A 25,385-nucleotide genomic window follows, 5' to 3' on the forward strand; every position below is an offset into this window, starting at 1 on the left:
TAATATTTAATAAAGTTTATTAGGTTACTGAGTGCTATCTACAGTCATAAAATAGAAAGGATTTTAAACTGTACAGAGTCATGTCCTGGTGAAGTGAGGAGAGATGGAAATGAGGGAGCACAAAGGGCAGCAGAAGTAGGGAGAACACAGCTTCTTCCCTGGAGTTCTGGAAGACACTGGTTCAAGTTGAAGGCAACCAAGCAGGGCTCCACACACTGAATTTTGTGTCCCACCCTGCAACAGAAACTAGTACAAACCCCTACGTTGAAAAAAAAACCTTATATAATATTAGAATAAAAAAGGGGCACATCACACCCCACCCAGTCTTGGCACCAACTCTGTGCTTTAAAAAATATACTATGCAAGTAGTTTATTTTCAAAAATGTACCCTACAGCAGCTGTTTAAAACATGTTCTTATACATACACCCCACATATATATATTAACATTTTCAACAACTAAACTCATTTGTACCTACACAAAACTGAAGGGATAACTCAAAAGCAAAAACAAAACAATCACACAAACATTTTTCAAGGAAAAAAACCACAAAGAAATGTGCAAAATAACCCCAGAAAGGCAGCATAGTAACCTGTGGAGAGGTCAAGAGAGCAGCTCCTGCTAACCAAGGAGTGTCACCTCTTTACCTGGCTACTGAGGATCTATTTGGGATGTGCTGATTTTGCCTGAATTGCTCGTCCTGTTTATTGCAGCTCTCTCCTGCTCCCCAGCTCTGGAGAGGTTCAGTTTCCTCCTGCTGTGCCTGAAGATCCCCCCTGGCCTGCCTGAGCCCTGGGGCTGCTGCTGGAGCCCCCTGTGCCCCCTGCTCTGGGACAGAGGGCAGAGAGCCCCTCCTGCTGTGGAGTTAAGGGGGATTAGGGTGGTCTGGGACAGAACTGAGCCTGGCCTGGGTGGATTTAAGCAGCTTATAAGGAGAGAATTCCCTGGCAGTGCCATTAGTGAACATGGAGGTTTCTCTGAGGGCTGAGCATGGGGCAGAGCTCAGGGGACAGGAGCTGCAGCTGTGCCAGATGTGTGCCAGATGTGTGACAGCTCACACACACGGTCCCACCCCAGCCAGGGACCCCAGAGCAAAGGTGCAGCTCTGAGTCAGGGAGGAGGAGGGTGGGGACACAGCCTGACTGCAAAATCAGCTGTGAGAGCCCCAGGGAGGAGGCAGAGCAGGGAGCAGGATGAGCACTGGTGCTAAACAAGGCAGCAGGAGTCACCACCTGGGAAACAGCAACAGAGCAAGGTGAGAATCCCAGCACAGACACAGACATCAGCAACACAACCACCCTCTCCAAGTTCAGAAGTGTCCTGGTGGAGGAAGGGCTCTTGGTTTTGGTGTTTCAGGGCTCGGGGTTGTACTTTTTATTTTTTGGCTTTTAAAAACTCATCAATTAATTCTTTATGGTACTCCAGACTCTTTCCAACTCCGCTGGCCATCCTGAGCCTTTCCATTCTCAGGACGTGGTCTTGACATTTCTATTCCTAATGCCTCCTCTTCCTCAGATCTTGTTCGAATTCTTACATTTATCATTATTCTTTTCTCACCATCCTTCCCTTTGGCTGGTACAGAAGAACCATTCCCCTGGAGCCCAGAGAGGCAGCACAGCCTTTTCCCAGGAGGAGAGGGGAGCACAGAGCTCTGTCAATGTTCCTCTGGTCAGTGTGCTGGGGAAGGGACTCCCAAGGAGCAGAGAGCACTCAGCTGAGAGCCAGGGCTGCCCGGGGGCACCGGGGGCTGCAGCAGTGGCAGGAATGCAGGAATGCAGGAATCCATCCTCTGGCCAGGCAGCTCCAGCAGGGCAGGGCCCGGGGCGGCTCCATCCACCTCTGTCCTGGAGCTGGGGGTCATTGGTAGAGCAGGTAACTCTTGAGGGAGGCTGGCAGGGGCAGCGTGGGGATCTCAGCCAGTCTGTCCTTGCCCAGGGCAAGCCTCACCGCCCGCCGGCACAAGTCCATCAGAGGCAGGGGCTCAGCTGGGGAGAGAGAGCAGAGACATTACCAGCCCTGCCCAGGGGGAGCAGCCTCACCCGCTCACCCTGCTGCTTGTAAACCCCCAGAGAACACTGAGCAGGAGCACTGGAATGAGGGGCACACTCACCCTGCTGCTTGTAAACCCCCAGAGAAACTCTGAGCAGGAGCACTGGAATGAGGGGCACACTCACACCCTCACCCTGCGGCTTCTACACCCCCAGAGAACACTGAGCAGGAGCACTGGAATGAGGGGCACACTCACCCTGCTGCTTGTAAACCCCCAGAGAAACTCTGAGCAGGAGCACTGGAATGAGGGGCACACTCACACCCTCACCCTGCTGCTTGTAAACCCCAGGAACTCTGGGCAGGAGCACTGGAATGAGGGGCACACTCACACCCTCAACCCTGCTGCTTCTACACCCCCAGAGAACTCTGAGCAGGAGCACTGAATGCCTGGCACAAGGGGCACACTCACACCCTCACCCTGCTGCTTCTACACCCCAGGGAGCACTGGATGCCTGGCACAAGGTGCACACCCACCCTGCTGCTTGTAAACCCCCAGAGAACTCTGAACCCCTGGCACGAGGTGCACACTCACAACCTCACCCTGCTGCTTGTAAACCCTGGGAGCACTGAACCCCTGGCACAAGGGGCACACTCACAACCTCACCCTGCTGCTTCTAAACCCCCAGAGAAACCCCCTGACATGAGGGGCACACTCACACCCTCACCCTGCTGCCTGTAACCCCCAGGAGCTCTGAACCCCTGGCAGGTGGGCAGCACTCAGCCATTCACAGCTCCAGCCCCCAAGCACTCCAGCAGGGCACAACGTGTCCACAGGCCACTCCAGCCCGTGTGTGAATGGAACAACCCCACAAGAGCAGCTGCAAGTTCCTCCTCTGCAGTTCCAGTCAGAACACATCTTGCAGCTCCTGCCTCTCCTGCAGTACCCAGAGACTTCTGTAGAGTCACTGCAGGAAAAGGCTACAGCAGCCAGAGCCTCGGGGGTCTGGGCACCCTGAAAGCAGCATGATTGATCTCACACAGGAGGGGAACAGCTGTCAGCCCCTCATTTGTACTGCACAGCTCCCAAGGAAAGCAGAGCCATCTGTCAAAGCTTTGCACCCTGACACTTCCCAGCAGAGCAGTCCCTCCCGTGCACAGAGCCAGGAAGGATACAAGCCCTTGGCTATCTTTTTCTGCATCCTGTACTTAAACCCCTGAACAAGATAATACAAGTTTTTCAGGAATGGCACACGGGGCCTTTGGCTGCTGAGGAGTCACTCACAGCACAGAGGGGACTGAGGTCAAAGCCAGAGGAGGAAAAATCACATGAGCTGCTCACTGCTGAGCCTGTCAGAGCTCACCCTGACACTGCTCAGGCCTGAGGGGCTCCTCCTGCCCCAGCCAGGGCTGACACATCCCAAAGCAGATAAATGCCATCCTTCCATGGCCTGAGGGCTCTGCTGCACCACTAGGTAGCTTCCTTTGCTCACAGACACCTGAAAGCACCCACAGGTGAGCTTGGCTCAGAAGCTGCAGTTGCCACAGCTTTGGTAGATGCCTCCAGCTCCACACCACATGAACCTGAGGGCTCACACAGCTTGCCAAGGCCAGCACTCCCCAGTGCTGTCCTGTGCCACCAGGCTGCAGCCAGCCCTGCCCCGTGTGCTGGGTCCCTGCTGCCCCTCCTCAGGGACACACACTGCTGCTCTGTGCCCTGCCTGGGACGCTGCACAGAGCCCTGGCAGCACTCCCTGGCACTGCCCAGGGCAGCTCATTCTGAGCACTGGGCCACAGACCCAGGGTCTGCATTCAGAGTCTGCCCCAGTTCTGCCTGCCCTGCACAGGGACAGCTGGGACAGAGGCACTGCCCAGCCAGCACCCCCAGCACCAGGGGCCTGACCCCCAGAGCCTTTAGGTTCTCACAGGACAATCACATTTCAGTTCAGTGGCCTCTAAAGGAGAGGCTCTTCCACAGAGACTCGGGTCTGTCCTCACCTAGTCTGCACTGCCATCCCAGGGTGAGCAGAGCAGCAGAGAAAGCACACACACACACACAGAGCTGACCTCCTTCCATTCACAAGCACCACAATCCCTGGACAGTGCTGCATTGAGTGCTCCCAAGTGCTCAGAGCCAGACACCTTCTTTCTGCCTGTGCCAGAACAGCATCCCATCCCTGCTGGCCTGCTGCCCACGATTCACTGCTCAGCCCAGAGCTCACACCACAGCTCCAGCCTGGAGGTGGCCCTTCCCTGCTCCAGCAGCTCGGTGCCAGCAGCTCCACACTCCCTGCCTTGGATGGAGCTGCAGGCTTTGGCTTGGGCCCTGCAGCAGAACCTGGATCCTGGAGCTGCTGCCACCCTCGAAGCTGCTGTGGCAGGAAGAGCTGGGCTTTCTTTGGGTGAGAAAGGGCTCTGCCAAGAGCTCTCTGCTTGCTCTGGCAGAGTGGAAGTGAGTTTCCCAAAGCACTTGCACATTTTGCTCCTGCCCCTTTGCAAGGCTCTCCTGGTCATTCTGACAGCTCAGTTCTCTGGTGGCAGCTCTGTGGCACTCAGGGTTTGCCAGTGCTGGACACCTCCAGCACAAACACAAGAGCCCTCAGGCAGACACTGCTCTGGAATGCAGGGGAAACTGCTCTCCATACCAATACTGCCAAATTTATTTCACTAGTGACATAAATCCAGATTTTAATCCACATCCTTCACCTCTCTCCTCCACCCTACCCAGAAGACTGAGTCACAGTCTGGCCCTATGGGAACTTCTGACTATGAGAGATAACAGACTTTAGCACATTTGGACAGCCAAATTTATTACTAAGCTTAGCTAGAGATTGATCTGCCTGGTTAGTAAAAGGGCTGGCATGTGAGCTGGGCTGACAACAGCACCCAGCCCCTGCTAGAAACGAGCACACCCTGCTCTGAGAGAGGCAGGGGAGTGAGCCACTCTTCTGAAAGATGGAAAACATTCCCATTGTCTTAGAGGGGAAGATCTGTCCCTGTTCTTGCCTGCAAGGGATTTTAAACATCCCCTTGAAGGAAGGGGATTGTCCCAGAGACTGTTTTCTGTAGAGAGACACCAGGATTGCAGTGTCAGAAGAACGTTCCTGCTGCTCTTCTGGCAGCAACACAAGGTTTCCCATCTCTAGCTGGACAACTGGCATCACCTCCTGCCACCACAGCACCTCCCCAGCCCTGCCTGCTCCCTGCAGAGTGCCCTGGGGACAGCACAGGTGTGCAGACAGACAGACAGACTCTGTGCACTTTCCATGGAGGGCTCACAGCTGCACCCAGCAGTGCTGCTGCTGACACAAACCCTCCCCTGTCACAGACATCTTTTATGAAAAACCTTAAGATTTTTCCCCTTGAGAAGCCTTAAGAACCAAATGTAAACAAAGGTTATCTGCTGCTGTGGAATGCAACAAGCAAATCTGTGATTAGTCTCATAGAGTTGTTTCTAATTAATAGCTAATCACAGTCAGCTTTTGTTATCATTCTTTTTTTTTATCTTAGTTAACTTTGTAATAAAATCTTTTGTTCTATTTTTTTTAGTATAGTTTTAATATAATATATATCATAAAACAATAAATCAAGCCTTCTGAAACATGGAGTCAGATCCTCATCCCTTCCCTCATCCTGGGACCCCTGTGAACACGGTCACACTTCCCCCTGCAGGAAGAGGAGAACCCTGCCCAGGATGGCCTGGGATGGCCCGGGATGGCTCAGGATGGCCCGGGATGGCTCAGGATGGCCCGGGATGGCCCAGCAGGGCAGTCAGGGCAGTGCTGCAGGGCTCATACTCACGGTCCAGTCCGTTCAAGTAGCACATGCGGATCTCGCAGTGGCCCCACACGGCGCTCACCACCGGGTACAGCTTTTTGCCCTTGAGCCCTCGGAAGGCCACCCCCATGTACTGCCCGTCCACGATGAAGCTCAGGGTGCCATCGTCCATGTCCAGCACCACCAGGAAGGAGTCGGGCACGATGAAGGTCTCGTCGGGCTCCAGGAAGGCGGGGTAGGTTTTGCTGGGCTGGTTCTTGCCGTCGTGGTAGAGTCTGTTGCGGCCCAGGTCCCAGCCCCAGGACTCGTGGTTGTTGCCCACGAGGGTGGTGTAGCCCACGGAGTGCAGGGGCGCCTCGGCCGTGGCCACCCCCACGACGGCGTGGGTGCCGCGCTGGCGCATGGCCCAGGTGATCTGCCAGACGTGCAGCCCCCGCGTGTAGCCCACCTTGCCGCGGATGGCGTCCGTGCTCTGCGCCACCGGGTGCCGGTGGAACATGAGCTTGTCGTCCTCCTTGACGAACACGTTGAGCGAGCGGTCGTCGTTGTTCCACGAGTGCAGCAGCTGCACCTCGTAGGACACGGGGGGCATGTCCAGCAGCAGCTCCAGCCGCGTGGGCTTGCTGTAGTCCAGCCCCTGGAGCTCCTGCTTCAGCGGCCGGTACACAGGGTCCCTCATGTCCACAGTCTTTATCCCCCCCGTGACCTTCTGACCCATGGTTGGCCTCCTCACAGGCTCATCGAGTTACCTGGCAGCTCCTGCTGTCATCCAGCCCCGCAGGAAAGGCTGCCAGGAGGCTTTGTCCAGATGTGCACCACTCAGGATTGCCTAATGGATGGAAAGAAAAACAAGAGACGGGTTAAACATTAGCACACTCAGCCCTGTGTGCCACACTCACAGAGCACTGCATTCATCTGTTTATCCCAACAAGGTGTGCTTCCCTTCCACCAGCCAGGAGGGGTGCACACATCAGCTGGCCACGGGTGCAGGGCTGAGGAGACGCTTCCCTGCAGCTAAAGCTGTGCTGAGTACCTCGGGGACCTGGCTGCAAGTCCAGAGCAGCAGACCAAAGCTGCTGGGGCACCCTCATCCCAGCAGCTCCGGCCCCTCCAAACCCCTGCAGCCAAGGGCAGATAAACCTTTGCCGGGCTCGTCCCAAGTGAGCAGCTTCTCTTCTCCAAGAGGGAAAAAAATCCCCAGCTTCAGCTGCAGAGTCCAGGGGGAGGAGCAAGATCCTTCCCACAGTTGAGCAGTTTTCCTTCCAGATTGCAGAGAAACCTCTGAGAGGTTTAAGCCAGCTTGGCCAGAGGTCCCTGCTCACTCTGTGCACCTCTCCTCCAGCACTGCATCCACTCCAGTGTCTCTGCTCTCACTCAGCAACACAAACAGCCCTCTGTCACACAGCTGCCAAACTGGGGGCAGCTATTAGGAGAATTAGAAGTGGGAGGGGTGCAAACGAGCTTTCTAAGAAAAAAAAGTGTTATTTTAACATTTCCTGAAGTGAGGCAATCATGCAGCGCTCCTGCCAGCTACAGTCACAACATTTACTCACAACCAAGGACCTCATCTGGCATAGAAAATAGAGCATGAATCAGATCTGGTTTAAAAATAAGATTACTGGACATCAGCAAGGCTTCAGCTAGAAGGTGAACAGGGAGGGCTCACTGTGTTCTGGGTTAGGGGTGAATTCAGCAGCTTCCCCACAGTCTTTTCCTACCAAGGTACCCCATTGGAACAGTGAGCTAAATCCCAATTCTTAAGTAACAAGAGACAAGACTATTTTTTCTTTCCTTACCCACTTTTTTTAAAGATCATGAATGGAGAGGAAAACGCCTGAGATTTTTTTAAAGTCACATCCCAATGCACAGGCTGCAGTACAGATATTTCAAACTATTCAGGAACCTCAGATGTTGGGCACTGAGACAGAAGATGCCATTTAAATAGGCTCCAACCATGTTATCAGCTGCTGAGATGACCACCACACATCCTGGAAGTGAAATAAATGCCATCCACAACATCCAGACAAATCCTGGACTGTGTAAGCCAGCTGGTCACCAGCTGAAGAAAGCAATAACAGCAGAACCAGCTGAGGGAGGGCAGCAGGGGATGGCAGGGCAGCTCATGGCTGAGCTGCTGTGGTCCATGAATTTCCATGGATCAGAGCCCCTCAGGCGACAAGGGACAGCAGCATCTCCAGCCAAGGCATCCCAAGAGCAAACCAAAGCAGACATCAGCTGAGCTTCCCTGGGAGAGGCACATTAAAGCTGACCCAAAGTGATTTTGGAAAAGGTTCAGTGCAGGCTCTTTGCTCAGCTGGGATGAAGCCCAGGCAGCAGCACCAGGTGAAATTCCCTGGCATTCCAAGGCCTGAGGCACACGGACAAAAGCTGTCAGCAAGGGACTGGCACGGCACACGTGGGAGCCCATAGGCAAATCCAGCTGCTGGAATTTTGATTGGGATAAGGGAACAAAACATTGGCAGAGGGAGGAGAGGCAGAGATTTCCTGTGCAGTACATGTGAGAACACAGCATAGGAAACAAGAACCAAAACAAAGCAGACTGCAGGAGTGCAGACCTCTTTGAAGCACAAAACACTCAGCAGAAGTGAGGGAATACAACTGCACTCTTCATTAGCAAAACAATGCCTTGTTCACTGTGGCTTTTTGCCTTTTGCCAGCATAAGCTTCATCATATTTCTCTGAGGCTGCTGCAGCAGGGAGGGAAAGGGAATCACCCCAGAGAGAGAGCAGGGGCAGAGAGCCCTGAGTGCCTGCTCTGCCCAGAAGATCCCAAACACAGGCACCACTCAGCACCTGCACTGCTCAGGAGCCTTTCCCAGGCACTGCTCACTGCAGATGACAGACAATGGCCAGAATAAAGAGAAAGGGAAAAGGTTGAAGCAGAGGGTGGGTGAGAGTGCGAGCAGGGCAGGTACAGCCAGCCCACGCCAGGACTGAAGTGCAGTACAGCTCCTTGTTGGGGCAAGGCAATAATCCCTGCCCACAGCCCGGCCTGGCACTGCACAGTGGCACCTTGCCCTGCAGCCAGGAGCACAACCATGCCCTCACCTCCTAAAAGGAAAAGCCTCGGCATGCACAGGACAGTGCAGGCACATTCCTGCAGCAGCAGGGAGACAGAAGGGCTTATCCAGTGAAATTAATGGATTAACGCCCTGGGCAGCTCCACAGCCAGCCATAAATGAGAAGATAGGCTGGGGAATGAGCTGCTTCAAAACCTCTGAGCTGCTACAGGTTTAAGTAAAATGTAAACACTGAAAGTGCTTTTATCTGTCTTATCAACAGCTCAGGCTTGCTGCAACTCTGCTCTGCTTTGCCAACACCAGCTCATCCCCAGGATGCACTCCTGCTCCCAGGCTACTGCCAGTTCTATTGTTAACCTCATGGGCCTAAAAACCAGGGAGTGAAATTCTAAGGGTGCCTCAGAGAAAAGGATTCCCTGCTGTTTTCAGTGAGAATCAGCTCTCCCTTCCATTTAGGTGTTCAGGCTGTCAGTTTGCCATGCTAGAAGGAAATGCCAGGCTCCAAAACAACTGCTTGCTGCAAATAGATCAGGGCAGGAGACAGCAGAGACATTGAAATGGAAGGAAAATCCTGCTGTTAAATAGGGAGAACAGAGCTCTGCAAGCAAGCCACTGCCTGTGGCAGGGCAGAGCTGGTTCCAGCTCCTCTCTGCTGCTCAGAAGCTCAGGTCCCTCACAGAGTTTGTCCCTCCCTTGCTCTGCACCTACAGGACAACTGTCTGTGGCAGCACCAACAATAGGAACACACGAAGGATCCTCAGCTCCTTCATTCCTGATCCACTTTTACTTTATTTCTTCAAGTCAGTTTACTGTGGCTTTATCTCCTTCCCATAAATTCATTAGGTGTACTTGTACAGATAAGAGGCCAAACCTTTACACACCTCACAGGCTCTGGGTGCTCTGCAGACAATGAATCAGAGCCCTGCCCTAGAGACACCTCAGCAGAAAGAAAAGGAAATTATATATATTACTGCACATGGTCAGTGACTTGCTAACAGCTCTAGAAGCTGAACCAAAGGATCCCAGACAGCACCAGAGAATGAGACTGAGAAACCCACTGTAGTTTTGCTCAGGTTTCTATAATTTCACTAGGAAAGCATAAGGAAAACTTGGTTAATTTTCTTGGGCTGAATGTCCACGCTGCAAGCCAACAGCCAAAGGAGCCCCACAGCTCCCATTCTGCTGGCAGGTAGGAATGTGCACAGTCAGAAAGCCCACAAACACCCTCCACAACGCCTTCCCTTCCTCAGAACTGCTCCCACACCAGGGATTTCCCCTCCCTGGGCTGAGAGCAGACCCATTGATCAGAGATATTCAAGCTAAAAGCCAAGGTGGGTCAGCAATGCTACAGCCCATCTTAGGAGGGGTGAAGAGGGAAGGAGCCTCTAACAGCACCAGAGCTCAGCCCCAAAGAGCCAGGACACCCCATTTTCCCTGCTGTTAGTTCTGAGCACCTGAAACGCAGCAGGTGAGCTGCAGTGTGTGTCTGTGCCTGCTGCAGAACCTGGCCCGGGTGGGCTGTGACACTGACACTGTCACACCTGGCCTGGGTGGGCTGTGACACTGACACTGTCACACCTGGCCCGGGTGAGCTGTGACACTGACACTGTCACACCTGGCCCGGGTGGGCTGTGACACTGACACTGTCACACCTGGCCTGGGTGAGCTGTGACACTGACACTGTCACACCTGGCCCAGGTGGAGGAGGGCTGTCACACTGTCACACCTGGCCCAGGAGGGCTGTGACACTGACACTGTCACACCTGGCCCAGGAGGGCTGTGACACTGTCACACCTGGCCCGGGTGGGCTGTGACACTGACACTGTCACACCTGGCCCACGAGGGCTGTGACACTGACACTGTCACACCTGGCCCAGGTGAAGGAGGGCTGTCACACTGTCACACCTGGCCCACGAGGGCTGTGACACTGACACTGTCACACCTGGCCCAGGAGGGCTGTGACACTGACACTGTCACACCTGGCCCACGAGGGCTGTGACACTGACACTGTCACACCTGGCCCGGGTGGAGGAGGGCTGTCACACTGTCACACCTGGCCCAGGAGGGCTGTGACACTGACACTGTCACACCTGGCCTGGGTGGGCTGTGACACTGACACTGTCACACCTGGCCTGGGTGGGCTGTGACACTGACACTGTCACACCTGGCCTGGGTGGGCTGTGACACTGACACTGTCACACCTGGCCCAGGAGGGCTGTGACACTGACACTGTCACACCTGGCCCACGAGGGCTGTGACACTGACACTGTCACACCTGGCCCGGGTGGAGGAGGGCTGTCACACTGTCACACCTGGCCCAGGAGGGCTGTGACACTGACACTGTCACACCTGGCCTGGGTGGGCTGTGACACTGACACTGTCACACCTGGCCCAGGAGGGCTGTGACACTGACACTGTCACACCTGGCCTGGGTGGAGACTTCCCACACTCCCAATTTCCTTGGCTGCACCCAAGAGATGTGTCTACAACCTGCCTGCAGACTAAAAACCACCACAAATAAGTCACATAAGCAGCAGGAGGAAAGGTCACAGGCAGAGACTCATATCCACAGGTTCACCTTCCTTGCACCTCTGTACCTGCCCACCTCCACCTGATTTTCCCTGTGTTATGGAGACCTTGCACACAAGCCCTGCTTCCAGAAGAAGCCTCACAACCCTCTGAGGCTGGAATCTGTGCCTGGCACATTGCAAACACAGCCCCCAGTGTTATAACCCAGCAGCACCTGGAAGGCCTGGTCCAACTGCCCTGCTGGCTGCATGGTTTGCCCTGCAGCACTGCATAGGCTGCATTTAGAGAGGCATTTCCTCCACAATTAAGCCACTGTGAATTTTAAACAGTAAATGTTTATGTTCTGCACTATTTGCATTAAAGAACCCCACATAATCCAGAACAAGCCACCCTCTTGCACAACAACTCCCTGCTTTTTGTTATTTCCCCACTTAATCTGCAGCCTACACTGCCCACTGTCCATCCCTCACCTCTGTTGAACTATCTGGATTCATGAGTTTTGTCTGATAATGAGGGGAGCAGTGGGTGGAAAGAATGACATTTGATATTTCTACCTGTGCCCAGAGTTTCCACTCCTGTATCAAAAGCACTTTTTTGGCTGTGGCCAACACCACCACCAACCCATCAAGACAAAACCCTGGATAACAAGGCACTGCTCTCCCCTAAAAACAGTTCATTAATTAATTTTTAAACAGAAACCCACGTTCTCAGCTGCAGCCTACCAGAACTCCCCTGTGTCCCTTCCCAGGTGACAGCAGGGCAGAGCATTTCCCAGACAGATGGATTGAAAACACCCACAGTGGAGTGTGAGGAGTCAATCCCTGCTCCTAAAGGCAACCCAACATCAGTGTCAGGAGCCACAGACCCAGCAGGACCCCTCCTCTCAGGTAAGCAGCTGGAGCTTGAGCTATTCTAATATTAAATTGTTCAGTTGCTGTCTCTTCCTTTTTTCATTTAAGGATGTCACAAGCACTGCTAACAGTAAAGCAAAAATCCCCACAGCAGAGCAGCTGCCAAGCACCAGATTACTCAGCCTGTTACTCCCAAGTACGTTTATTGTGTCTGAAGCTGCAGCACATGCATTTACATCAAATACATCCCAGCCACAGGGGAAGTTGTGCAAGTGTCTGGTACTGCTCCTCACTGCAGAGACAGCACCGCTGAAACCTGGGCCGTGCACTGGCAACAAACAGATCCTGGCCCATTGCAAGGGAGTCTCTGCTCCCTCCAAGAGACTCCCACAGCACCAGGAGCTGGTGCTTCAGCAAAACCAGGGCCTCGTGGTGCACAACTGAGGTTATGCTCCATCCCTGCTTCCCTGGCACTCCAATCTTATTCTCTCTCACCAGTTTACTCCTGTAAACCCTCAAAAGCAGAGCCTGCCCAACCTCTGGGCAACCTGTTCCAAAACTTCTCATCCTTGGGGTTAAGCATCTTCCTCCCTGTCCAGGTCACTCCAGTTCCTTAACCAGCCAGTTTCAGGTTGAATTTTGTGTTCATCCTCAGGTCAAATCAATCCTAAACAAGTGAATTCAACCCCTTGTCCCACTGTTAGTGCCTTCACACCACACAGCAAATTACTCTAAGCAACACAACCATGGATCAGTTCACATGCCTTATTGCCTTACCTTGGCACATGGAAAAACACAGCATTCCTCTGTAACATTTACCCAGATCTCTCCATCCTGGGCTTCCCAAGCACTGAAGAACAGGGCTGAGGTTGCACCCTCGTGTGTGAAGACCCCAGTGGATCTTTCACCCTTTGAACTGCAGGTTCAGGTTCTTCCTATCCTGAGGTCTGTAGAGTCTGAGGGTGTCACCACTGAGGACAAAAGCCTCACAAGAGGAGACAGCTGAGTCACTGAGGAAGTGACTTTTTTCATACTGTTTAGGAAACCATTCTGTTCACTTAGCACAAGGATGTTTTCAGAAGTCACCACCCTGCAATGCTCCCAGAGCAGGGGCTCCTCACAGGTTCTTTAAGGCAAGAGCCCCAGAGCCTGCCAGATCCTGCAGTGCCTCCAGCAGCTGCCCAGAGGCAAAGCCACCTCCCAAGGTGAGTTCCAGCAGGTATTTCCCTGGCCCTGCTCTGAAATGAGATCCTGGGCCATGCCCTGCACAGCAGATGTGCCCCTGCTGCATCAGACAGTTCCTGTCATGTGCTGAATGATGACAACAGCATCTTCTCTGCCTGCCCTGGCCACCCCACAGCCTGGGCTTAGGAATTCTCCATCCCTGGTACAGGAGCAAGGCTGGGGCTCAGCCCTGTCTGTCCTCAGTGTCCTCCCTCTGGAAACAGCCCTTGCAAACAGCCCTCCCATCACCTCTAGGAAGCACTGCAGGAACAGGGCTGCTCTTTCAAAGTGGAAAAGATGAAAGCCAAAATCTGGATGCTCAGGACAAGTCTTTGGAGGCAGGAGCAGCTCTGGACACAGATTGCTGCCTGGAGGACTCTGCTCCCCCAGTCCCTCCACACCTCGGGCTGCGGTTAGCACCCCTGAAACTGCACCTGTGAGGAGAACATCCTGCACACAGCCTGTGCATGGCACCAGTGTCTGACACCTCCTTTCCCACCTGCAGCCTCCCCTCGAGCTGCTCAGCTCCACCTGCACCTCCCAGCCCAGAGGGAGCCTCTGGTGCTCCCAGGTGAGGACGGACCTGCACCTTCACCTGTCACAGCACGCAGGGCTCAGGAGCTCCCAGCTCTCACATTCGTCTCCAAGGAACACGGAATTACCTCCAAGATAAAACCAGCAGTTTTATTATTATCAAAGTTAACTAGGTACTTTGCTTTGAAATACTGCATCAAAGGGCTGTTAATTTTAGTCTTGTAGCAAAAAAAAAAAAAAAAAAAAAAAAAAAAGAAAAAAAAGAAGTAGAAGAAATGAAAGCAGCATCTGCTTGGAAGAGATGAATGCAAGATAAAAGGTGTCTGTGACAGAAAGCTGGCAGCAGCCTTATGTTTTCTATTCAAGTTTAATCTGGGAACAACAACCACCCTTAAACATAACAAAAGCTGTGGAAAAACCCTTTCCAAATCCAACAACATAGCCAGAAGATGCAATTTCTCTTCTCCAATCACTGCAGCAGCCAGTTGAGGTGAGGAGCCCAGACAAATCCAAGCTTGCTATACCAGGGTCACCCAGACCTTGGCTTGCTCAAGTCCACAACATCCCTGCTTCTGCCTCCAGCTCCTTCTCCCTCCTCCAGGTGTGCAGAGCTTCCCAGAGGGCTCCCACAGCAGCAGGAAGCCCTGAGCCCATGGCAGAGCAGCCCCAGGGTGTCTGGGCACTGAGGCAGAGCCCAGCAAACAGCAGTGACAGCTGTGCCCTGCCCAGGCTCCATCAGCACCATCCCTGCGCGGTGCAAGGAGCGAGGCACGGATCCCCAGTGCAGGGAGTGTGGGAAGCTGCTTTAAAGCCTTTGGAATATCAGGCAGGGAGAATCCCCGTGCCCAGGGCACCCTGCCTGACCCAGCCTGCTGCCAGCTCTCCAAGCTCCTGCTCCCCAGGCTCTGCAACTCCAACACGGGAGCAGCAACCCAAGGGACGAGCTGGGTGAACACGGACCAGAGCAGTGCCCAGACATTTGTCAGCATTCGGCCAAGCACTCCAGCACAGGCTGGGGAAGGGGAGCCCTCCCTGTCCAGGAGCACACTCCACAAGCAGGGATGGCCCAGCAGCTCCCAAGTGCTGAACTAAGAGGATATTCCTGGCAGACAGATTGCACAAGAGACTGCTCACACTGCCAGCTTTACTGGAACACACTCAGCAACTCCCCAGAGCAGAGCATGCCGGGATGATGCTGGATTTCTGACTTGTCATAAGCCAAAAAAGTTTAATGACATGGTTGGGCTCTGTGTTTAGCTATAATTGACCTGGGACATCCCATAATTAGGAAGAGACACTGCACATCTCACTGGAGCTGGCAGTGAGCACAGGCTCAGTGATGCAAGGTTCTGCTTTCCCCATCACCTGGAAGGGTCCCTGGGAATGGCTGTGGTGCTCTGAGACAGCCAGGGTGACCCAAAAGCTTTGGCTGCCTTCCTAAATCATCCACCAAAAGACTCCACAAAGCAGCAATTTTGAGATCCTTTCTAGCTTGCCTGCTTGAAGCTTTATCCCTGTAAAAGCTCAACCAGACAAATCATATTTGCAAGTGCAGAGTGCACCAAAAAGAGAGGAGGATAAAAGCACATTATACAAACTGTGGCTGCAGGAATGCACATGCTGCTTTCAGAGGACATCTGCACTGTAAGGTGGCCAGATAGCCCAGAGCAACTTTTTCCTGGAAATAGCAGTTGTGGTAATGCAGAACAAATGTTTTTGCCAAAACAAGTGACCAGGACATGCACTGCAGCGTTGCTCACAGTAGCTGCAATACTACTTCAAGTGGCAAGGGGTGAGATTTGCCCCTCAGTCTTATTGGGACACACTCAGAATTTCACTCCTAAGCAACAGCTTCACAAGCTTGAACTCTGTAGATGAAGTGATATTTAAAGTGGTTTCCTCACCCCCTCCAGTGTGCACCGTGTCCTGCAGGGGAGGAGGGAGCCAGCCACTGCTCAGCAGCTGAGCCTGGGCTGGTGACAGGGAATGCTAGGGTGGTTTTTATCCCCTCTGTTTCCACCTTCCAAACCCTCTGACACCACCAGGAGCCTGAGTAAGCAGGGTCTGAAGAACACACATGTCCCTCCTTCCCTCCCTAGGGCTCCTCAGCAGACTAAACTGTGGCTTTCCCCTCTCAAACAACAAAATTCCATACCTGTAATTATGCCGACAGCTTTCTGCTGTGACTATCCAGACTTGGCCGTCCTTTCCACGAGGGTGACCCACAGAGAGACCTCTGCAGTGCAGGAGTCAGTGATGAAACACTCCTGAGCCCTTATCCGGGCACTCCACAGCTGCCAGCACTTCCAGCCTTCAAAGGCAAGACAAAGGCTGTACAGCCAACCTATCCTCCCCACATACCACAGCCACCACAGGTCCTCATCAGTCAACATGCCTTCCAAATAAGTGTTTAACATAAACATTTGTAGAGTCACTTAATTCCTGGTGAACCCAGCTATTTGATGTGGGCCACGGAGAGCTCCCATGACATCAATGGAAAGTTTCCAGTCAGAAAAGCAGGGCTGAGACAGATTAATAGAAGTTAAGAAACAGGGATGAAGCAGCCTTGTAGAAACAGGCAAGAGATCTGTTCTGAAGCAAGATGCACTCAACACACTCAGCAACAAGCAGAAGAGAAGCTGCCTTGCTTTTTCAAATGTAGAGATCAAGAACAGCAGAGATAAGGCAGCTATGCTGTCTCCAGTGTAGGCTTCTGTCTTTTCTGGGCTGCTCAGTCTCAAAGCATGTTCAGCTGTTTCTTGGCTGCTGCTGAGGTTCTGATTCCTCCTTTGGAGCAGCCTGGATGGCTTGGCCAAGATTTGCTGTGTGCAAACACCAGTTTGAAAGCAGTGAGAGAGCCACTGCCACCCAGCAGCCCGTGCACCACAACCTCCCAAACACAGGACAGATGTAAACTGTCTGGAATATCCAATGTCTGGAACATCAAACAAAGACACCACATCCAACAGCCTTTTCCTCCATGAAAACCTCCCACCAGACTAAACTCACCTTGAGGTTTTATTCCTGCAGTCAGCTCATCACACTACAACTGCTGACATTCAATGGAAGCATCACCTGCACCTCCCCAGGTAACACCAATCCCTTGGAGATCCCAGCCAGGATGGACAGAGCTGGCTGTGGAGCTATTCACCCTGGAGAAACCCATCTGAGCACAGGTGATTGGGCTGCCCAGCTCTTCTGTGACCCTCCAGGCAAAACAGGGTTCCACAGAGGGCCCTGCAAAGCCACCTTGTCCCTGCTGCCACCCTGCCACCTGCTGGGCCATCAGCTCTGTCCACCTGGACCCCAGGATTACACCTGGCCCCACAAGCCTGGCTCCAACCCCATTTCTGCACAGCCTCCTTCTGTGGTCCTCTCAGGTGGGCCAGAACAAGGTTTGAGAGCACACTGAGCATTTTCCTGTTGAGAAGGGTTTTGTGCCAATGCAATCCCTGCTGTGCCTTCTGCTGTGCACCTTGAAATGGAGATTCCCATGAGGCCAAGGATTCTTTCAGAGCCAGTCCAGACTGAGGATTGGGTGGTGCTTTTGCCAAGTTTGAAGACAGCCTAATCCAAATAACATAAGAGCACATGCCTCTGAACAAGTGCTGGTTGTAACACCTTCCTCTCCACCTGAGTGACTGTAAGCTTCAGCCCCATTCTCCCATCTTAAACACACAGGGGGGTTTGTCCTCAGCCCTAATACACAGCACACTGCTCTCCAGAGCCCACATGCACCAAGAAATCTCTTCCATCTAAAGCTCCAGGAGCCACTCAATTCTGATTTCTTACCAAAACCTGCAATTCTCCTCCATTTGAACAGAAAAGCATTGCTATATTTATCCCAGAAATCAGTACAGCAGAGGATAAGACATTGGCCTCATTCTGCTCTTGCCTGTTCCTAGGTGCATCCCAAAAGCCTTGCACACCTCTGGCCTAAAGCCTGACCTGCTCAGCTCAGCCAGGGGCTGCTGCCACGTCCCAGGTGCAGCCAGTGGAGATTCTGTTTAAGCCAGGGATGCTGTGCTGCCATGGGGCTGTGCCACAGCCGGAGGCTGAGCTGCTCTGCCTGGAAGGGAGCACCAGCATGGCCCAGGAGCCACATCCCTACACCTGGGGGCAGAGGTGGAAGGGACCCCCTGAGCCACAGCTGGATTCCCTTTTGCAGGAAATACAGAGGGGGGTGCTTACAGGAGAAATACAAACACCAAGTGTGCAAACGCACACACACACCAAGTGTGCAAACATACACACACACACCAAGTGTGCAAACACACACACACCAAGTGTGCAAATACACACACACACACACACCAAGTGGAGTGCACCAGGAGCACAGACTCCCTCCCAGAGTGCCCAAAGCCCAGCAGCAGACTCACTGGCAAGCACTGGAGGCCTCTGCCATCCTGGGGGAACCCAGCACAGCAGTGCCCTGCTCTGCAGAGGGCAATTGCACAATCCTCCCTGCAGATGTGGGCACTGCTCCTTCCAGGCAATCTCCCCAGGCGTCCCCTCCCTCTGGAAGTGTTGACACACAGAGCTGTGCCTCCTGCAAATCCAGTTCCGTGTCACACCAGGCTCTATCAGATTACCCAGATAAAGGCTGGGATTTAACGTGATTGTTACTCATGGCACAAGCGCAGACTTGGACCTGTGTGGGCACTGTGGGCACACAGGACCTGCCCCTTCAAAATCTCACCAGAGGCAGCACCTGCAGGCACCTGACACCCTGCTAGCCAGAGGGCCAGGAGCACCAAGTGTCAGTGAAAAGCTGAGTGAAAGCTCTCCATTCCTTCCAAAGCTGCTCCTTGACACGCTTTAAAAAACCCAGCTGTTTAGCAGCTTGTTGGTCCTTGAGTGGATCACCTGAAGATCAATTAACTAAGGCAGCTATCAAGAAATGACAGTGTCCAAGTCCCAGGATGGAGCTCAGTCACTGATCCATTAAAAAACATAAGATACACACCTTGCCCTTTTTCCTCTCCCCATTTCAACCTCCAGCAAGTCAAACGCACAGCCTGGAACCCCAGAAGCACAGTTTGGTGCTGGTCTGTCTCCACTCCCCAGATTTTCAGCATCTCCCAAGCTCACAGCAGCAGGTTAGCTGAGATTTGCTGCCCCTTTTTACCTTCTGCACCTTGGCAGGCCAGCGTGGCACTCTGCTAACCCCGCAGCAATATCCTGTGCAATCAGGACTGCACAGGTGTGCAGCCTCCTGCCCTGCAGACTGTGCTGTGCTGGCAGGGGCTGGGAGGTGCCTGTGCCTGAATCAGCCCCAGAGCCAGCTCTGAGCCTGGCACCGCTCCCAGCTGCCCTCTGATCCCTGCCAGAGGGAAGCACAGCACCCCAGAACGCTGCAGGGTGAGGAACAGGGGAATAACAGAGGGAAGCATCACCCTGGCTTGTCACACACATCTTTTATGAAAAATCCTTTCCTTAGGATTTTTTGCTCCTGAGAAGCTGAGAGGCCTCAGGAACAAAATGTAAGCAATGGTTATCTGCTGCTGTGGGATGCAACAGGTGCATCTGGGATTGGGCTCATGTGGATGTTTCTAATTAATGGCCAATCACAGCCCAGCTGGCTCGGACAGAGAGTCTGAGCCACAAGCCTTTGTTATCATTCTTTCCTATTCTATTCTTAGCCAGCCTTCTGAGGAAATCCTTTCTTCTATTCTTTTAGTATAGTTCTAATGTAATATATATCATAAAACAATAAATCAAGCCTTCTAAAATATAGAGTCAAATTCTTGTCTCTTCCGTCAGCCTGAGACCCCTGTGAACACCATCACACTGGCTCACTGTAGGTTAATATTCAATAGTTTGATTCCCTCCCACGCCCAGCTCCAGCCTGTTCCAGCTGAAGTGCACAGTGTGCCCCATGCACAGCCCCAGAACAGGGCAGTGACACCGTGGGGACACCAGGCAGGGCAGACAGTGCTCAGAGCCCGGACAGAGGGGACAGCACAGCCTGCAGCAGCTCACGCCTGTCACACGAGCCCGGAACAGAGAGTCCAAGCATCTCCATTTCCTGCCCACAGGCATCAAGCCAGGTACTTTCTGGATGCACACAGCCCCACAGCCCTTCTCAGCACAAGGGTCAGCAGGTTTCCTCTGCAGCTGTTGGAGTTTACAGGAACCGGGGACAGGAGCCCTCCCAGCTCAGCTCACCCCTCACCAGCTGCTCACACAGCTCTGGGTGTTCCTGTACACGGGCACCTCCTGAGCCTTCAGACCCCAGATGCAGGACTGCCCTGGGATTGGCGTGGGACAAAGCAGCCCCTCCCTCACTGCCCACGTGTAAACGTGATGGTTCAGCCTTAAAATGGCACTGACAACCAAGGGAGACTCAAGGGTGACTGAATATCAAGAAAGATTCTCCACGTGGAGCTGCTGCCAGCACAGCACAGCCCCTCACACCCAGCACCCCCAGTCTCAGCAGAAGCAGCACAGGCTGCTGTGTGGGAGCATTTCAGGAGTCATTCTCATTCTCCTCTCACTGAGCAGCAATGCTGCTCTCCCTGCAGCACAGGGCCAGGGGCCTGACCTGCCACCGGCAATGAATTAGGGCATCAGGGCAAGAACCTCACTTTGGCCAACTCCAGGGCCTGCTACTAACCTCCAAACACTATAGCCAGGATGCAGGCATTTTTCACACGTCTGCATTAAGTAGATTTTCAGTTACAAGAGGCCATTCAAACCAGAATTTATCCACGGAGAAGTTTGCAGAAGTTTGCACCAAGAATTTCTAAACATCTGAGACCAATGCAGCCTTCTCATGTAGAGAACTGCCTGGCCTTACCCCTTGCTTGCTTTTCTTGGCACTCCACCATCCGTGGCTCACGTTCTTCAGAACGAAGTTGTTTCTGCAGTTTTTGTGCAACTGAGTGCCTTTGTACATTTATGGTGTCAAGGCCCCATCTGGGATCTCCTCAGGACAGATTCCTGCCTTGATAACATACCAGCTCTCCAAAGAAAGCAGTTTGAAGCTAACATCCACACAGCTGCTCTGACTTAGGAGCTTCATCAAATTCCCCTTCCAGGCAACAAGAAAAAGCCCATGTTTGGTAACTCCATTCAGACATCACCACCTTCTGCCCCAAAGCTCTCAATGGCTCTCGCTCTGATATCTGGCAGATGGTGCTGGTTGTTGGGGTCCTTTTGTTTGTTTGTTTTAAGTAAAAAGCTTTCTCCTTAAAGAGAAAGCTTTGTAAGAGAACAAAGAAATGTGCCACTTTCTCCTCCCAGGGGGAGTTTTACTGTTACACAGCAGCAGCACTGCTTCATCTTGAAGTCTGCCTTCCCATGTTCTAGAACAGAAGAAAACTCACAAAGCCACGAGACAAGGAAATATCAGTGGACAAGGCCCTCCAGCATTAAGGAAAAAAGCTAAGGCAAAGACATGTGGCTGTTTCTGTATTAAATGAGGAAAAGATGCTAACCCAAAGGACTCTGAACCTGACCTGCAATGCTGCTAAGTACAACACAAAACCAGAAGGGAGGGTGACAAGGCATCTTCCACATGGACACTGGCAGGCCCATGCCTTGCCAACCCCAGCCCCTCACTGTGCACAGAGAGCACATTTCCCACCTTTTCCACCCCACTGCCAGGACGAGCCACATGGCAGAGCCCACAAATAAAGCCTGGCATTGGCATCCAGCCCAGCCCAGCCAGCAGGGAAACACTCCCTGGATGCTCTGGGAGTGCCCAGGGAGCCGTGGCAGCAGGGCCACACATGGAGGGGATGAGGAAGGAGCAGCCTGCAGCCCTCATCCCTCCCTGGGGCACACACACACTCACTGCCAGCTTGGCACCAGCTGCCCTGCACAGCTCAGGGCCCTCAGAGCAGTGCCAGGCAGGACAGATGTGACACAGCTGTCCCCAGCAGCAGCACTCACACTGCTCCTCCCTGTGCTCCAGGACACCCTCCTGCCCTCTCCTCTTTCCTCAAGAGCCAAAGCAGCGCTCCTACAGCCCTGAGGGCTCTGCCAGGGCAGCCTGCAGCCCCAGGGCTGGCACAGCTGACTCAGCTTCACTGGCAGCAGGACACGGCTCATGCTGCACCCAGGCTTCTGTCAGTGCCTTCCCCACCACCTCCACACAGCCCACACCAAACCCTTCTCACCAGGGAAATTTCTTTTGTACCTCCTTCCCTCAAACACTCCAGAGTTCAGGCAGCTCGTGCCACCCCAGAGCTACAGATAAAGGCAGTTCCTGCACCAAATTAACACCCAGAAGGAGGATATTTCTTTTTCCTGTAAAAACCACTTAGTCTGCAAGAGAATTTTCTGACCAATGCCACAGACCAATTTACTTTATCCCAGGAGTTTCCAAAGCATTACCATTAAGGTCAGAGCAGTACAGAGTTAAAAGGGAATGGATGTTTTAGTAGTCCCTGGGAAAACACAGTTAACAGTGGCACATTTTCCCCACCATGTGCTTGGAAACTATTATTTTTTAGCTGTATTTTCTCACACTCAGCAGAGAGTATTTGGCCATTACCTGTAGCCCACATCCCATCTTTGTTAAGGACAACTGGACTCTTCCCCCAGCAATTATTCATGGAAACAGAGGCAGCTACACCAATTACTCACATGGAGTAACTCAAGGGAAGATTTCTTTGTTTTCCAGAGCAGAGCAGTAACTGAAAGTGAGTCAACACCTTGACATGAGCTCATTCTGCAAAGGCCACCAGCAAAGGAACCCAGTGATTGTAGTCTGGTACCAGACACTTACTCACTTTGACTCTGCAGGCATCACAGAGCTTTGTCTGAGAGCAACTGGTGTCTGACTCGTGACTTGGCAGGGCAAGCTGTGGGCACGAGCTCCATCACACACCTGGAGACACAAAGGAGTGGGGCAGCAGCTCCACAGGCAGCCACAGACACCAGGTTTGGGAAGCTCAGAGCTCGGGCAGGGCTCTCAGCTGTTCCTCACTGCTGATGTGCTGAGCTGCTCTGCCAGCTAAGGCATGAACAAGGCTCCTGCCACAGGACATGAGGAGCTGAAATCATCTCACTGGTGCTCCCTGCCAGCCCCAGTTAATCCTCAGCCCTGGGTGACTCCAGGCTCAGTAAATACAAGCGTACTAAAGCCCAAAATTACAGCCACCACTTGCCCTGGCCTCTCAGAGCCCATCAGATGCCAATTTCAATGTATGCAGAGGCATCAGCCACAAAATCTGACCAAGGCACAAACCTCAGAGAGCCACAGGACATACTCCATCCCACATCTTATATTCTTCAAAAGCCACATTGTGACTTGGAGTATTGTCTGTCAGCACTGTCTGCACTCAGTCCCAAACCCTGGCACAGTGTCCTCACTGGCTCATCAGCTACAGATTTTTAATTCCAGGAACTTAATGAATTCTTAATTAGCCCTCACAAGACAAGCAGACCTTGCAGACTGCTTTCACTTTTACTGAGGAAAGGAAATAGGGTCCAGGGGAAAAAACCAACGCAGAGACAGGAGAGCAACAAGCAGAGGCCATTCCCCAGCTCCAGCAGCAGCGAGGGGCTGCACACAAACACAGCACGTAGCAGCTGGGCAGTTCCTGGAACACCAGCCCACGTCCCAGCAGCATCCAGCAGCAGTTTACAAACAAGCCCCAAAGCACATCAGAGTGCACTTCAGTAACCTCCCGAGCAGAGGAGAGAGCCTGCGAGGGCTGCTGCCCTGCAACAGCCCAACATCCCCTGAGGAATGCACTGCTGCAGCTCATCCCCTGCCTCTGAGGGGGGTGAGGAGCAAATTGCTGCTTTATGCCTCCATCAGCACCAGTACTGAGAGCCTCGGCAGGGCCAGCAGGGTGACAGGGCAGGGAGGGACAGGGCAGCTCAGGGAAGATGCTCCTCCACTTCTGTACACAGCAGCACGGCTCTGTGGCATTCCTGGCTGTTCCCTTATTAACTCACCACGGAAATATCCTTCCTTGCAGGCTGGGAGAGCCCCTCTGACCATCCCACTCTCACTGTGAGGCCCTGGAGGCTCTGCACAGTTTGGTCCTGGTGATGCAGCAGCCAACGTACACCAGCAAGACTGAGCTGTCTGTGCTACTGAGCTTTGCAACGCTGCATCTGGTGTAGAAATCAGATGTTAGAGGGGTGGGAAAGACACAGATTACTCCTGGGACAAAAGGTTCATTGAGCCATCCTGCATCGCTGTCATGGAAAAAAAAAAAAAAAAAAAAGAGGTGATCTGTCTCCAAGGAGCAACTCCCATTTTTACAATCACGTTGTAAACTTCCTTATCTCGAGCCACAGCTCACACAATTGACAGTTTTTGAATCAGGCATGGCCACCAGGCACCCCGGCTGCCCACTTTAGCCAGGGAATAAGGACAAAACACGGCACAGTCCAGCAGGAGGCTACAGCAAGACTGACCTTTTAACAACAGCCTAGGTCCTCCAGATAGAGGATTATGTAAGTCCCCGTTGAATTCGCAGAGGTTTATGTAGTAAGCAAAGAGACACAGTAACCAGACCTGGTAAGGCGTGCTCCGGAGCCCCCGCGGTAATTTCCCGACCCCGAAGGAACAACCCCGCTGTCCTACCGAGCGAACCGCTCCGGTTATCGGTGTTTGCTCTCCGAGCCCGCACACGGCCCCGGGCAACGGCAGCCGCCCCTCCCGCGGCATCCCCGGCGCGGCTGCGGAGCCCCGGGGCCAGCACCGCATCACCGGGGCCAGCACCGCATCACCGGAGCCCCCCGGGGCCAGCACCGCATCACCGGAGCCAGCAGCCCATCACCGGGGCCAGCACCCCATCACCGGGGCCCCCCGGGGCCAGCACCCATCAGTGCCCCTCAGCCCATCACCGGTGCCCCTCACAACACCATTGGAACCCCCGGCGCCCCTCGCCCCATCACCGGGGCCGCTCCCCGCTGCCAGCACCGGGCCCGGCAGGGCTGCGGCCGGCGCTCGGCCTCGCCCCGGCTCCGCAGCTGGCACCGCCCGCGGGCCCTGCCCGGCCCCGCTCGGCTCGGCGGGCACCGAACGCGGAGAGGCCGCGGAGCCGCCCCGCACCGCCCGCCCCCCGCTCCTACCGTGCCCGGGCTGCCCGCCGGACCATGGCCCCGCTCCGCTCCGTGCCGTGCCGTGCCCGGGCAGGCCGAGCCCCGCGCCCGCTGCTCCCGGCGCGCCCAGCGGGGCCGGGCCGGCATCACATGGCCCAAATAGCGCCCGGCGCGGCCCCGCTCCGCCCCCGGCCCGGCCCGGGGCGCGGCCGCTCCGCCCGGGCAGCGCCGGCGGCGGGCGGGGCCGGGAACGGAGCGGGGCCGGGCTGAGAGCGGGGCCGGGAACGGAGCGGGACCGGCGGGGGAAGCTGCAGAGCCGGGCCGGGAACGGAGCGGGGCCGGGGAGCGGCGGGGCTGGGAACGGAGCGGATCCGGGGCGCTGCCGCCGGCGGAGTTCGCGATCGCGGGGCACAGCGACAGCCCCGCAGCGGCGG

The 25,385-nt window shown here is 54.0% G+C and overlaps 1 protein-coding gene across 3 annotated transcripts; it reads right to left on the reverse strand.

The window, feature by feature from the left end:
* SPSB1 (splA/ryanodine receptor domain and SOCS box containing 1) lies at positions 1-25,193 on the reverse strand. 3 transcript variants are annotated; one of them, XM_077190252.1, is made up of 3 exons: positions 24,982-25,193; positions 5,787-6,591; positions 1-1,984 (listed from the first exon to the last, which is right to left on the reverse strand). In XM_077190252.1, the coding sequence occupies exons 2-3, from the start codon at positions 6,478-6,480 to the stop codon at positions 1,857-1,859; spliced, it is 822 nt and encodes a 273-aa protein (XP_077046367.1). In that variant the 5' UTR covers positions 6,481-6,591; positions 24,982-25,193; the 3' UTR covers positions 1-1,856. The 3 variants fall into 3 exon arrangements, with proteins under 3 accessions (XP_077046367.1, XP_077046368.1, XP_077046369.1); XM_077190253.1 differs by lacking the exon at positions 24,982-25,193 and adding an exon at positions 23,854-24,947; XM_077190254.1 differs by lacking the exon at positions 24,982-25,193 and adding an exon at positions 12,961-13,244.
* Positions 25,194-25,385: the final 192 nt, after the last annotated feature.

The sequence above is a fragment of the Agelaius phoeniceus genome, chromosome 24, assembly GCF_051311805.1.
Source record: "Agelaius phoeniceus isolate bAgePho1 chromosome 24, bAgePho1.hap1, whole genome shotgun sequence".
NCBI classification, from domain to species: Eukaryota; Metazoa; Chordata; class Aves; order Passeriformes; family Icteridae; genus Agelaius; species Agelaius phoeniceus.